The following is a 16,402-nucleotide window of genomic DNA, read 5'->3' on the forward strand; positions in this document are numbered from 1 at the left end:
TGGTAAAATGTGGGCATTCAATTTTCCTAGGAGTTTTGAATGCCTACATGATGTAGGAGTTTGATTACCTACTCCCCCTAGATAGTTGACAAGTCCTAGGAATTCAACTCCTACATCCGCAACCAAACAAGTTTTCCGGATTCATGTGAATTTGTATATAGGAAAATAATTCACGTGAATTGCATTTTCCGGTGTTAATCAAACTCCAAGATGAACCAAACGAGGCCTTCATAATATCAATTTTTTTAGTTTTTCATAAATGAATTTTAGATTTATACCAGTTTTGTTTTATTTTTAAATTAAAATATTATAATCTATTCAAAAAAAAGATTATAATAATTAAAAATTATATCTTAATTAAATGATAATAATTTAATAAAAATAACGACTTGTTTCCTTATCTAGCCAGATTCCTTTTAGAGGGAAAACTATTGAAAATTTTTATTTGTTAGTAGTATTACAAAAAAGGGGATTCTGTTAGCAATATTAGGGACCTATAATAACAGTGTTAGCAAGGTTAGTATAAGTAAATGGACGGTAGGTGACATGAATAAGCGTGGTATATAGACGTTTCGAAAGTTGACAGACGTAAAATGTAGTGGGTGGAATAAAATCACTAGGATGGATATTGAAGCAATTGCTACCAATGTCAGTAATAGTAAATGGACCTATAATACCCGTGTTATAAAGCCTCTTGGCATGATAGATGGAGAGTTATGGTTTCGTGATCGTGTCAGCTTTAAGTACTTCTCGATGATTCGTTATAATCTGGCCAACGAAAGCTTTGCGTCTTTCCGAGTCATTCTTATATTCGTCATGTAATACCAACTTTGATTTCACCGAAACTTCTTCAAATAGTTACCGAATAATTATATACAAACTTGTACGCTTTTATATTTGTAGATCTATTATTTCTGAAATTCCTTTGTAATCGTATTGTGTTCGAGTATTTATAACGTACCGTCTTTGTTATAGTACAAGATGCTAGTGGTGATGATGGGTGAATTCAAGAGGGAGAACTACTTTGCAGTAACTTCATACAACATACAGAATTACAGATTACAGAATTACAGCCATTCATTTATTCAGTCGAAAAAGAACACACTGCTATAGGTTCTTTCGATTACACTAGTAGTCTCAATCTGGTGAATCGAGGCCTTAGATACTACCCTTGATGGCGCTACTATAAGTGGTGTCAAAGAACCTAAACCAGAGCATCACCCCTCCATACTTAGGCGACGATTTAATTGTCGGTAATACTTGAGATATGAGAACTTGAGGCGGAATAAAACCGTTATTAGCAGCTCCTGTGGCAGCAGGAATGCCGAGGAATACTTGGCCAGCATTGACAGTAGACCACTTCCTCCAGGAGCTAAGTAGCTGGTTAGTGTTGCCATTATATTGGCAAGCAGCCATAGGGTTGTTATAAAATTGAACCCAAACGAAGTCGAAAACACCGGTATTAATGGCAGTACTTAGATGTGCATCAGGAAAAGGACATTGTGGAGCAGCAGACAGATAGACCTTCCTTTGTGGGGTACTGAATTCTTGTAGTGCTCTGGCTAGGACATCATAGTTTGCCCCTGTACCAGCTTCTATGTCGAAATCTATGCCATCTAGAACCGCGTTTCCGAAAGGACAGGAGTTTGAGGTTCCGCCTAAGAAGTTGTTCCAAAGGAAGGTTGCAACCTATGGACAGAAATCAACAAAAAGTAAGTCCTTAAACCGTCTTAATTACAATAATTAAACTATCTACTCCGTATTAAATACTCCCTCTGTCCCAGGCAATTGTTGTCCTTTGGTTTTGGCACAAAGATCAAGGAAAGAGGAAGGACCAATTACAAAATGACAAGTGGAACAAATTGAGTGTGAATGATCAAATTACTCATCAAATACATTCTTAAAATAGAAAGGACAACAATTTACTGAGACACCTCAATATGGAAAAGGACAACAAATGACCGGGACGGAGGGAGTATAAAAGATTAGAAAGAAGTTACAGAAGGGATTAGGTAGGACCTGTTGTGCGTCAGAAGGCGAGGAAAGGGAGTAAGTGCCAGCAGCGCCACCCAATGAGAGAAGTACTTTGATACCGCTACTTTGGCAACCAGCAATATCATTTCCGATGCTACTGCAACTTCCTGCAATATTTGGGCTGCAGTGACCACCCAAGTTCAATTGAGGTGTTTGACCATTTCCAAAGACATTCAGGAATCCTATATTTATATATTTGTAATTTCCAGTAGCACAAGCAGCCGCTAAGGTGCCTTCCCCCGTGTTTTGGCCCCAGTACGTAGCGATTCCAGCACCATTGCAGAGACTGACCAATAGAGATGTGAGGATTAACAATGGTAATGTTATTGACCCATTGACTTCAAATTGAATGATTGCTATTTTATATTACAGTAGCAGCATCTATTTTCCGATTATAAACTACGCGAAAGAGATCGTGTCTTACAATAAGTCGACAGAAATAACAAATAATGTAGAAACGATTTGAACAAGGGTTTAAATCCTCCAACTTCTCTGATTAAAACCTTACAGAAATGACAAATAAGGCCTGTGGTGAATGACATAATGTTTAATTTTAATCTCACAAATCATACATAACTAGATAGAAAAACAATAAACACTCAACTGATGAATGCAACTCAAGCTTGAATCATCACAAGAATTCTGAGCGGTTCTGTTGGGTCTCATGTCGCTCCACTGTCACAAATCGGCGTACTAGTCTTGCCGGGACATTTGACAGTGCAACTAATTAGGGAATCCAATTTATGAAATACTTTCTTCTAGAATTTTTCATCTGTGAAGAGGAAGACAAATTACGGCCACTGCAACAACCACAGTCAGTTGAGATGCTAATGATGATTTGAGCAAAAATGACAGAAACTGAGGCTGCAATCACCAGGTAGAGTGCCGCACTGCGAAAATAATCACACGGCAAACAATCTTCACCAGTGCAGTAGTCATCATTACTTCATCATACCCAAGATACCAAAGACTATGCAAACCGCTACAGACTTGCCTTGAATCTTCTTCATTTCTAATTTTCTACAAGGCTTGCAGCCGAGGAACATGGGGATGATTGGATGAATTAGTATGGTTCACACATCATAATAATTTATACACACTTTATATCCATCACAGAAACGTTATCAGTCATGTCATCTTAGTTCGTTGAATCATAAGATTCAACCAAATGGTTCAGGACTCTGGCAAAAATAATGCTAGTGATTATACACAACTGTAAATCAAAATCAAAAAAAGAAAGAAAGAAAAACATTTGGACTTTTTAATAAGTAAGAATTACAAACTCTAAACAAGAATGTTGATAACAAAAATATGACGTCACTGAACTTGTAGTTGAGATTGGTATCAAACTTGGTTTCCACTTAATTGTAAGGACAATAATGCCTTGTTTGGACATTTAGAAAAGGATTGGATGATGTCACTGAGCTTGTAGTTGAGATTGGTATCAATCAAGTCAAGTCTAAGGTTTGCAAGCTACACATATGATCAAGGCATTTCATTGAACGTCCAGACGATTGCAAATGATTTCCAAACATCTGATTTTCAGAGAGATCAAGATCAAGATCTGATCTGTAAGGCTGGTAAAGATTGTGCTGGTTTAATAAGTTACTATCCACAATTGCAAATTATTGACCCTGACCCCTGATTTAACCGGATAATGACCAGCCATTCTCAATTGAAATTCAAAAAAAGATTTGAAATGGTTGAGTTCCTTGTTCATTAGTCATCATTGCACAAGTTCACAAAATAGAATTTGAAGCGGTTGAGCCCTAGCAAACGCACCTCTCTCTTTGCCTCCATTGTTTTGGTTCATTCTAAAATGAACTCAAATCAAGGTATGATTGCTGCAATTAAGCAAAGTTTTGATTGCTGCAATTAAGCAAAGTTTTGATTTCGTTACTATTTAATGTTTTGGTATGATATCGTGATGTGCGTCATTGTTTGGGTTTATTCTTGCTATTCTTTTGAGTGATGTTTCCGCCAATATCCAATTTTGTTCTTTTTACAACTGAGGATTTTCATGTGTGCTGAAATTGTGATATTTTGTTGTTGTCTACAAATTCAAATTAAAGATGTATGTTTTGAAACAAGGGCGTCAATTGCCAGAATTCGAGGTGGACCGTGACAAAAAGCTAAAATTAATGGAAAACTCGATCTTTTATAAAATTTTGAAGACGCCTAGTCGGAAGAACAATATACCGATTATTACACTATTGATTGAAGCTTACGATGAGAAAAAAACAGGCTTTTTATATTGGCCAAAAGTGGTGCAAGTTATGTGTTGATGAGGCGGCATTTCTTTTGGGAATGAAAGCCGGAGGGAAAGTTTATATAGTGAGTGACACATCACCGGCCCATGATTTCGTTCCGCAATTCATCACAGATATTACTACGAGTACTCCCATAGTGCAAAAACGACATCAGTTGATGACTAAAAATGCTCCTTCAGAGACTTTCAGCACAATATAAGTCCTGAAGATGTATGTTTTATTGTCCTAATTATTTTTCAAATAATTGTTGCATTTTATATAAAGCATTTTTATTCATCATCTGATGTCTTTTTTGCACTATGAAGTACTCGTAGCAATATCTGTGATGAATTGCGGAACGAAATCGTGAGCTGGTGATGTGTCACTCACAATATAAACTTTCCATCCGGCTTTCATTCCCAAACGAAATGCCGCCTCATCAACACATAACTAGCACCACTTTTGGCCAATATAAAAGCTTGTTTTTTTTCTCATCGTAAGTTTCAATCAATAGTGTAATAATAGGCATATTGTTTTCCGACTAGGCGTCTTTAAAATTTTATAGAAGGTCGAGTTTTCCATTAATTTTAACTTTTTGTCACGGTCCACTTCGAATTATAGCAAATTTTATAGAACATCGCTAATTGTCTCAAGGGTTCCCGCAAATTACGGAATAACACATAAAAATGAGAAATAAACAAGCAAAATTGACATTATACCCATTTAAATGTAAATTCCAGGCATAATCATGAACTAGGTGGATGAATAATAAAGGGGATAACATCAAAATATAAAATTAATCAAACTCAAATAAATAATCACAATCAGGCATAATCACGAATTACCTGGCAACTGAGACGGAAAAAATTACGAATCTTTTGATGCAGAGCTCGGAAGTGACGATCGAATCAAGGGTTTTTGAAGTGGAAAATTTAGGGTAATCAAAGGAAAAGGAAGTGGGCAGGAAACGAAATGAAATTCGTTTGAATCACAATTTTGGGTCAGGGGCATTTCCTTTATTCTTTGTCATTTTGTCCATAAATTACGCGAATTGGATCACAAATACGGTTATACATTCACTTGTATACTAGTATAGTTCCCGTGCTACAGCACGGTATTTTTTAGATTTGTTTTATAAAGAAATTTTCTTACTAAATTAATTATATAAATTAACTATACCTGGAGTTTAATGTTATAATGTACGGAGTACTAAATATAATCTTAGTAAGAGGTAGAAAACGAAAGTTTTAAGTTATTTTTGTCTAAAACTGTTTTTAGTTTACTGTTAAAAATAACATTGTAATGTTATATCGGTATAGGATATGACATAAAATAAAATTAAGTGATGTAAGATCTAATTAAAATGCGTATTACCTTATAACGAAAACATGTAAAAACAGTATATTACGCATTTAAAAGACAATTTACAAATAATTAATTAATATTTTTTATTTTTATTTTTTATTTGTAATAAAGAAAATACATAAAAATTTGTTACGTCATTTAGAAAACTATATTTAGAGTCTAAATGATGAAGGATAATACTATAAAAAGATAAAAGGAGATTTGCGTAATTTTAGAGTGTAACTGATGAAGGATAACATTTATGGAAATTATTGTATACTAATAAATTAAGGATAATAATTATTTCTTGTAAAAGAGGTAAATATAAATGTAATATTGTTTCCATATATATAGTTTTGAGAGTTATTTTCTTAGGCGGGAAAACTACTAAGAGTTTTTATTCTCTTAGTAGTAGGTGGGATTAGCATTACAAAACTGCTCTATTTATAGTATATTTAATTGAAGCCTAATTTAATACTTCCTCCATTATACAATATAATAAGCACTTAATAAAAATTACTCTTTTGATGACGTTTTACAATTTTCAAAGCCCATAATTAATGTATTAAATGCAAATTGTCTGTTTTCAATAAATTTGCTTTTAAATTGAGAGAGTTAATTTGCTTGGGAGAGTAAATTTTCTATTTTCAAAGACATAAACACTCCTTAATTAATACTCCCTCTATTTTTCTATATATGACTTTCTCACATTTTGAGACACATACTTCTCTCTTCAATATCTCTCAAATTATATGATTAAATATAGTGATATGTATACTCATATCAAAGAATTTTTCATAAGGAATTTAATGGTATAATTTTTATAATTTTTTACCAATTATATTTTTGTAAATATTAAAGTCAAAGGCTCGCCTCGAAAAACAAAACGTCATATATTAAAAAATGGAGGGAGTATCATAACTAGTTTAGATCTCGTGCATTATATGCACGGTACTTAAAGTTTAATATTTTTTTATAAAATTATTTATATAATATTGGTACCTTATAGTTGTTTACATTTTTCATCATTGTATTTTGCTTTGATAATAAAAGTTATAACTGAAAATTAGTTAAGAGAATTGAGAAATTAGTTAAAATGTATTTTAATGAAAATAATTTTATAGATAAAGCTAATGAGTTTCAATTTTATTTTATTTTCATTTTTTTGTCACGAAAGTAATAACAACGATTTCTAGTTTTGGCTTTACACGGAATATGGGTTAACTCATCATCTAATAATAGCATCAGTAAAAGATTTAGCAATTTATGATTTTATATCAATTTAATTTTATTTGTTAAAATACTATAGCTATAATATAATTTGATGAAAAGACTAATTTTAATGAAAATATAATAAATGAATAAATTGTAATTGTTAGTTTCCTTATTTAATGAATGGACATAATTGTCATTAGTTTCCTTTTTTGAAAATATACATTTTGCCGGAAAAATGATAGAGATCACCTATTCATTTAGTAAATAGGGGATGCTGGGTAAAGAAATTTCTTAATACTTGTGTTTTTTTGTTAAACGTCATATATAGTATAATGGGGGGAGTATTTTTTTAGAATTAAACACTATGTCTCTCCAAATCTCCGTATAACCAAACGATAATTGTAAAACCCTCCCTCTAAACTTCTCTTATCGACATTCCTCCAATGTTCCTTAATATGCAAGTCCTTCATACTCGTTTAAGTCTAATCAATTCCGATTGTTGGGCTTAAATGTCTATGAACTCGTAAATTGTACGCACATGAAGAATACGAGCTATTATGAAAAGAATATAAGCTTAAACTTAATTGTAATGTACTTTCAAAAATACGAGCTACTATGAAAATAATACGAGCTACTATGAAAATTATATGAGCTAATATGAAAAGAAAACGAGCTTAAACTTAAATGTAATGTACTTTCAAAAAATACGAGCTATTATGAAAAGAATACGAGTTACTATAAAAAGAATACGAGCTTAAACTTTCAAGAATATAAGTAGATGTAATTTATAATTGTCTTTCCAAACCATTGTTTCAGAGTTAAATGTTTCATTTTTCATTGACGTTTCATGCTCCTTTGATTTTCAGGTTCCATTGATGATGATATATGTGATGTTTCATCCGCCATTGAAGCTTCGTCCACTATTGATGCTAAAAATTGGTTAAATTCTTATTGATTCTGGTTGAAGAAGGAGAGATATAATAGTTGATAGAATAATAATTGAAGGGGAGAAGACGATTAATTAACTGCATAATGGTGGAAGATGGAAATCAGTTAAAAAGATATGGAAGCAGTTATATATAGAGAGGAGGGAGGGGGGAGGGAGGGGGGGGGGGGGGGGGGGTTGAATTGGATTAAATTGATAAAAACTAAATATTCTTGGATGTATAATAGCATTGACATCTGGATGTATAGTTTATAAATTGGAATTGGATATACCAATGAGTTTAGCGATGTTAATTAAAATGTTCATTAATTCGCTTTTAGTTAATTATTAGTGTAAATTCCGTAAAATTTGTACGACTTTTTTTAGATAAAATTGTTAAAGAATTTAACAACTATCGTGAATATAAGACCATAATATAAAGGTAACTAATTAGCACTAGTTTTTAATTAACATCGCATGCTTTGAATCTTTGATACACTTCGTTTTGTATCAAACCGCCTTTGATACATGGGCCTCCTCTGACCCCGGCCCGTCTGACCCATCCTTACCCCTGACCGGCCCATGCTTGCATATCAAACCCAAAACGCCTTGGCCTGTCATTTTGGGAAACACAAATTGTTTAATAAGACAGTCTTATAGTATAAGACCAGTCCATTAAATTAAAGCCCAAAAAACCAAATGCTACTTAATACTTGCTAATAACACTAATTACGAAATGATGACTGTCATCTTCCCAAAAATAAGAAACCAACATCCAGTCCTCGCCAAGACCCCACAGCAACGACAACCTCCAATCCGGCTCGACGATGCGCAATCCAGATTGCAACCTCCTCACAATCATTCAACTCAATAATATGGTTTTTTAATGTATAATGTTAAGGTTTCAAACTAAATTTAGTAGTCATTAAACTAAAACCTTAACATAAATAAAGAAAATAATCAAATTAAAAACCTTGAGATGTTATTGCTTTTATATGAGTTTTCAAGTTAAAATTGTGAGTTTTGAAATCAAAAATATAAGACGATTAAAATAAGCATATGGGGAATTTAAACAAAACTCAAAGTTTTCCATTTAAAACTTATAGTTTTCAATTTAAAACTCGAAATTATCCATTTTAAAACAAAATTAAAGTACTCAACTTTAAAAACTGGAAATTTGAAGATCAAATACAAAACCTGGTTGTCGGTGGTCGTCGTCGAGGAGCCTTTGGCAATGATTGTCGGGTTCTTAACTTTTTAGTTTTAATTGATTGGTGGAGGGATAAATCAGAAAGGGCAAAAGGAGTTGATGGGAAGGACAACGGCGGTGACGGTAAGGAGGCGGTGTTAGTGATGTCGTACTTGTGGGCTGCAAACAGAGATGAAGGGAGTTGGCTTGAAAGGGCAGTGTAGCAGTGTAGCGTAGGGGTTTTGTATTATTCTTATTTTCAGTTTGGTTTATCATCCATTTGTTGGGCTAACATCTTCTATTGGGCCTGTCCTATATTATAGGACGGTCCTATAGGAGAGCTGCTGTTTTAGGAAAAAAATTAATTATAACCAAGCTTGCCAGTCCGGCCCGTCATCTACCCTCCACAGGTGTGGCCCGGGTAACACCAGCATTCCAGCAGCCATCCCGACACGGCCAAGGCCTCCCCTGCAACGGGCCGGTTCAGGGCCCGACCAGGAGAGACTGTCCCGGCACAGCCCGCGAACAACCACAGAATTTTTCATCTGTGAAGAGGAAGACAAATTACGGCCACTGCAACAACTACAGTTAGTTGAGATGCTAATGATGATTTGAGCAAAAATGACAGAAACTGAGGCTGCAATCACCAGCTAGAGTGTCGCACTGCGAAAATAATCACACTGCAAACAATCTTCATCTTCACCTGTGCAGTAGTCATCATTACTCCAGCTCAACTCAAACACAAGACCCACCACAGTTGATATCATACCCAAGATCCCGACGACTATGCAAACCGCTACAGACTTGCCTTGAATCTTCTTCATTTCTAATTTTCTACAAGGCTTGCAGCCGAGGAACATGGGGATGATTGGATGAATTAGTATGGTTCACACATCATAATAATTTATACAAACTTTATATCCATCACAGAAACGTGATCAGTCATGTCATCTTAGTTCATTGAATCATAAGATTATACACAACTGTAAATCAAAATCAAAATAAGAAAGAAAGAAAAACATTCGGACTTTTTAATAAGTAAGAATTACAAACTGTAAACAAGAATGTTGATAACAAAAATATGACAGGAAGATTTACTAAAGTAGCTTTAAGATCTCCTCCAAGATCTGGCAATTTTAAGTACCCATATAACATAAATCTTGTCTCTTGTGTCTTCATAGAATCGGAAATAAGCATGTCTCCAAGATGTTTTCAGGACTAAAGTGCCACAAACTCCCCAAAATCCTACGATCAATCCAAGTACAACACTTATGTACAGTCCTAGCATGAAGTCGTCTATCGTGTCTTGCTTGACATCTCCAATTGGTGCGATGGCAGGTACTCCGTCTCCGGCACAATTAGGAAGCGGTGCTCCACAAAGTCCGGGGTTTCCCATGTATGATGAAGCATCAAAACCTTGTAATTGTGTGCCAATGGGGATCTTCCCACTCAAGTTATTGTTGGAAATGTCGAATGACGATAGATAGCTAATTTGAGCTAAGCTTAGAGGAATTTCACCATAGAGATGGTTATGTGATAAATCAAGAGATTCCAAAGACGTCAACTGGCCTATTTTTGACATAATAGGACCAGTAAGATTGTTTCTCGATAGATTTAAGAATTTCAATCCAACAAGACTTGATATGCCTTCTGGAATTTGGCCTTCTAGCTTATTGTTAGAAATATCAATGCCTTTAAGTAATCCTAATGAATCGCTACCACCAAATGTTTGTTCATTTTTTTTCCACATCACGCGTGCATCATCATAATAATTATCGCCGCGTAACAATCGAGTGGACCCTTCATGTGTGTTAGCTAGGCTTAACAGTTTGTATAAACATCTCGGAATGGTTCCGGAGATGTTGTTATCAAACGTCCAAGATTTGTAAGTTAGAAAGATCACAAAAGCTTGTAGGTAGAACCCAAAGAAAGCTATTATTTCGTAGGCTAAGAATGGCAAGACTTCCAAAACTATGTCCAATGTTAGGGGGTATATGACCAATCAATGAGTTATTTGCAAGGTCCAGAATTACCAACGCCGTACAATTCACCAGGGGATGCCAGAAACTACGATAAATTATTGTTGCTCAAGTGTAAACCAGAAAGTTGGTCTAACGCACCCATAGAGGTCGGTAAACTTCCCCAAAGACTATTATTCTCCAGATGCAAGTTAATTAATTGATCGAAATAGCTCCAACAATCCGGCAAGTTTTCTGAAAAAAAGTTGTTTGATAGGTCAAGATCAGAAAGAGGCATTTGTGTTTGTGGGCACAAGAATGGAAAAAGGCCTTCTGAAAACTTATTATTGTTTATATGTAGAATGGATACATTATTCCTTAGAAATGTGGGTATTACACCTTCCAAGAGGTTGTAACCAAGTTCAATTTCAGGGAGGTTGTCAAAAATGATTGATACATCTGGAATTGTACCATTAATCATATTGTGAGACATGTCTAGATAACTAATTCCCGACCACAAGCTTGAGTTCCAAAAGGAAACGGGAATAGTGTCTGAAATACTAGCATTGGCTATATCAAGCTCGGACAAGTGTTTTTGAGTTGTGATCCACCTTGGAAAATAAGGGCCTATCTTGCATGACCTCAAAAGTAGCGTATCCAACTGAAATGGAGGAATCCAATTGGAACTAATGTTAATCACTACTGGGTTAAATGACAACCTCAGATAACGTAATTTAGAATGGTTTGATAAGTGTGCGGTTGTCAGAGTTCCATTTAAAGAATTTGTAGCAAGTTGCAAACTCTCGAGCATTGTGAGCTTCCCAAGGGATTGAGTAATGTTGCCAGTCAGTTGATTTTGACTGACGTCTAATTCCCTTAGGGAAGAAAAGGCGCCAATGTTATCAGGAATGGAGCCCCAAACTTGGTTTCCACTTAATTTTAGAGACACTAATGCCTTGTGTGGACATGTAGATAAGGATTGGATGATGTCATTGAGCTTGTAGTTGAGATTGGTAAAAGTCAAGTCCAAGGTTTGCAAGCTACATAAGTTATCAAGGACTTTCATTGAACTTTCCGAGAGTTGGAGATCATTTTCAAACATTTCTATATTAAAAGAGAGGTCAAGATATGTAAGGCTGGTCTTCAATCCGTTCAAGTTCAACAACCACTCAAAGATTGATGTGTCATTCAAGTTATTATGTGAAAGGTCCAAGATACCGAGGGTTGTAGATGAATTAATATATGAAAGAGAAGATGGTAAGCTACACTTAGATAGTCCACAACTATCCAAACGAAGCTCTCGTAAGAAAGGTAGATTGTTAATGATAGAGAGCCAGGTATTTGTAGTAGCACTTAGATCAATATTACTCAAATCTACTTCCCTTAACAGCCTCATACGTGAAAGCCACCACAAGCTTTCCACCCTCATGTTAAAGTTACCCTTAAGATCAAGGGATGTTAATGCGAAAGATTTCCAATTCCTTGAGGAATCACACCCTCAAACCCAAAGATTGGAGAGATTAAGGCGTTCTAAACTAGCGAGTGAACTTATAAACTTGGGTAATTGTCCACTGAAACTATTGATACTGAGGTCCAAATATTTCAAATGTTTCAAGTCAAGTAGAGAAAGGTTGAGTGTACCTTCTAGACAAGGCTTGTATCCATAATAATTAGAGCGAACCGAAAAGTTGGAGACCCGATGACAAAGCCGATTGGTTGTTGCGGCGAATACCTTGCCATTGGCAGCGTGATCTGATCGTGTCCCCAATCATCGAGGAGTCCGCAATGATCGACAAGAATAGCCTGTTTGAAGTGAAGCAGAGCATTTCTCTCACTCTGCACACATTGGATGTTGTTGGTATTAAACTCTAATGATCCAACTTGACAACTAAAATAGGTTAGCCATGCACAGAAGAGTACTAGAAGAATCTGATTATGTGATATGTGGGTGAAATGGGAAGTCATTGTTGTGTAAATAATAATATGATTGAATGATACGAAGTATTTTATAGTTATATCATAGACCAAAAGAAGTCATTTTTTTATAATAATCTTGGTCTTCTTGCAAACATTCTTTTAATTATTTTTAGTTGTCTACACACATATATGCTGTATGAATGCTAATACTCCCTTTCACACATATATGCTTTTGTCTCTACAAGTTGCAGGAAAATCGTTAAATAATAGAGGTAGGAAGACGTTGAATAATAGAGTAAATCAAACATGTTAGAATTAGAGTACATCAAATATATATATAGTTAGAGGTGGCCAACTTGTCCGGACTCAACCTTCTGGACCCCGAACCAGACCAATGAGGGAGGTGGATTGGCAGGGCTGGCCTAGGCTTAATCGTGAAAATGATAGCGTAAACAATTTAATGTGTCGCCTCAAATGAGCAATTAATTGTTAATCATCGACATATTTTAGTAAATGGCCAATTGGTTATTTGATTGGGCATGGTTCCGACTATTCCTGGAGCCCGCCAATTAGTTAATCATCGACATATTTTAGTAAATGGCCGTATTGTAGATATACGGAGTTATCATTGCAAAACCAAGCTACAATTACGGCAAAGGAATAACAAAAATCCAAAGCTCTAATTCTACACAAAATTTTCTTGATTAATCCGCCCGGAGGAGTTGCCCAAACATTCAACTCTTGACCCATTTCCGTATAAAGGATTAGATATCGCCTCAGGGATTCCCGCAAATTACGGAATAACATCGTCACACAACCCATGAACTAGCTGGATGAATGATAAAGGCGAGAACATAAAATATAAAATAAATGAAACTCAAATACACAATCAGGATGTTAAATAAATTGAATGATACCAGTGGCATAATCATGAATTACCTGGCAACTGTGATGGAATAAATTACGGAACTTTTGATGCAGAGCTCGGAAGTGACTGCTTCCTCGGATAAGCAATCGAATCGAGGGTTCTAGAGTGGGAAATTAGTAGAAGAAAATGGGGATGACCGCCATGATGGTGGAATTTTGAAGGGGTTTTGAGCAGGAAACGAAATGAAATTCCGTTTGAATCACAATTTTGGGTCATTTTTATTGGGTGCTACATTACTTTTGACCCGACCTAAATCCGAGCGAACTCGACCCGATATGTTCCGAAAATATTGCGACCCGACCCGATTATGTCCGTAACCCGACCTAACCCGATTAAGTCCGACTCAAAATGATAAGTTCCGTTATAGAGTCTGGGCCACACCCGCATGAAGGAGAGAGAGTCCGGCTTACAAGACCAAGGAGGTTCCATCCCAAAACCAATTGGCGATGGGAGGAGTAGCCCCTTGGATTATAAATTAGATCACTCTTCTCTATTTCTCCGACGTGGGAGACTTGCATGTGATTCTTCACACAAAAACTAACTCGACCTGACCTGAGATTACTTGTTACACGAATCGACCTGATACATAATTTGATCCGACCCGAATGATAACCTGAAACTGCCTTGAAAGTAAACCCGAAAATTGACAATATTGAAAGATAACCAGGAATTAACTCAAAATATAACCTCAACATAAATAAAAAGTCAAGACAATAAAAACAAACAGAAACCAACATTATGAACAACTTTTGTAAAGGATTTAAAGCCAATTAACCTTATAACTTCGTTAGAAAATTGCTCATAAATCAACTCAAACTAATAAAATTATTGAGAAAGGCCGATCAAATAATAAATTGATGATCAACCAAGCAAAACCAGACCTAACCCTATCAAAACCCAATTCAAACCTGACAAATTATCATAATTAACTGACTCGGTAATGAACCATCCCATAAATGAGCGTGATAATGACATGACCAAAACAAAATCCAACAAATCTATCCAAATGACCGGCAACCGAAACCGATATAGATGTCGCCGTAACCCAATATGGGCTATATGGCCCAAACCCGACAAGACCTGAACGGAGTGTCAAATTTGCATCCAGCAAAAATTTTCGGGACCATCGTCAATTTGTGGCACTCAAATTTACCCGCCAGCCGCCAGTGTATATTATGAGACCACGGATTTTATTTCAAGTTTCCCGGTTGCGGATGCGTAGATAACAAACATTCACTTAATTACGTTTCCATTCTTTTTAATCATACAAACTAGGAGAACACCGGCGAAGGCGACCACAACCGGTAAAACCCTTAATTTTCAATTTAAAATCGATTATTAATCATTCTACATAGTTTTTTGTTGTTTGAATTTGTTTGTTTATCGTAATTAAGTTTCTGTGATTGGATTTGCTTTGCAATTATGTTTGATTAAAAATGTTAATTATTGTATCAATCAATGATTTGGGGTTCGTTGATAAGTTATTAGAACTAAAACCTTGGAATTTGGAATAGAAATTAGGCTCGATTCCCTTTTTTTTTTTTTTTTTTTTTTTTGTCCTTCAATTAAAACCTAGTTAAATTTTGGAGCTTTCAAATTTATAACTTATAGTAGTCATTTCAATTTCATCACTATCTGATCTGCTATTATAGACTTGTCAAATTGGTCGAGGTGCCATGGTCCCAAAACATTATTGATAAATTGAAATTTGATATTGAATTGCACATGATCTCTAAACAGGTATATAAGATTGTATTGAGTTAAATTGGAACATTTTAATTTCTACAACATAAAATCAAATTCACATTTCCAAGCACTACCAACGAAATTCTAATTAGTATGAATTGTTTTCTTTTGCAGAAACCAGCACCAACATTTGAAGTCAACAGAGATGGTAATAATGATTTGAGCAAAAACGAGAGAATGAAAGTAAGGCTTCAATCACCAGGAAAAAAGCCGCACTGCGAAAATAATAACACTGCACACAACCTTCAGGCTTCACCAATGCAGTAGTCATCATAATACCAGCTGAAGTAATTGTTACTGCTGTCCCTTCTCTATGATCGGCGCTTCTGCCCTTTCACCATTACTGTGCCTGCAACCAACCACGGCTGCACCATTGCTAGGTTAGTTTGTTCATGTTTCTCACTTTGCTGTTGTTCTTTCCCTGCTCATTTGAATTCATCTTCACTATTATTCTTTCTCTGCTATTTTGCCTTCTTAAAATTCTTTGTTTTATGAGCTGGTTTCGATAGTAGTTACCTAGTTTAAGTATTACGGTTAATTTAACCAATGATACGTGAAATGTGACGTATTCTTGTCTTTATTAAATTTATGATCTGAAACTACTTAATTTTTTTTGTAGTATTGCCTAGGGTATCAAATTAATTAATAAGCTCATACAAAAAACACAGGGCACCTCACGACCTATAGGCAATAGGCATGCAGCTTCGCTATGCTCCTCATTTGGAGTTAATATTTCTATATGTTAAATAAATTATCATACGACACAGTTATACAATAGAAGTATCCGAAACCATATTTGGAGTTAATATTTCTATATGTTAATTTTTTAATGCGTTAGTTAATGGGTATTTAGATGCGAGTTCTAGTTGAATTATTGAATTGGCATCGCATAACATA

General features: G+C 35.2%; 1 protein-coding gene across 1 annotated transcript; it reads right to left on the reverse strand.

Moving 5' to 3' along the window:
* Positions 1–1,007: 1,007 nt before the first annotated feature.
* LOC141654807 (acidic endochitinase-like) lies at positions 1,008–15,776 on the reverse strand. The gene is made up of 4 exons (XM_074461923.1): positions 15,705–15,776; positions 13,771–13,859; positions 2,020–2,320; positions 1,008–1,689 (listed from the first exon to the last, which is right to left on the reverse strand). Exons 1-4 carry the CDS (start codon positions 15,774–15,776, stop codon positions 1,159–1,161), a joined length of 993 nt encoding a protein of 330 aa, XP_074318024.1. The 3' UTR covers positions 1,008–1,158.
* Between the last annotated feature and the right edge of the window lie 626 nt (positions 15,777–16,402).

Source organism: Silene latifolia, chromosome 5 (genome assembly GCF_048544455.1).
Source record: "Silene latifolia isolate original U9 population chromosome 5, ASM4854445v1, whole genome shotgun sequence".
Lineage (NCBI taxonomy): Eukaryota > Viridiplantae > Streptophyta > Magnoliopsida > Caryophyllales > Caryophyllaceae > Silene > Silene latifolia.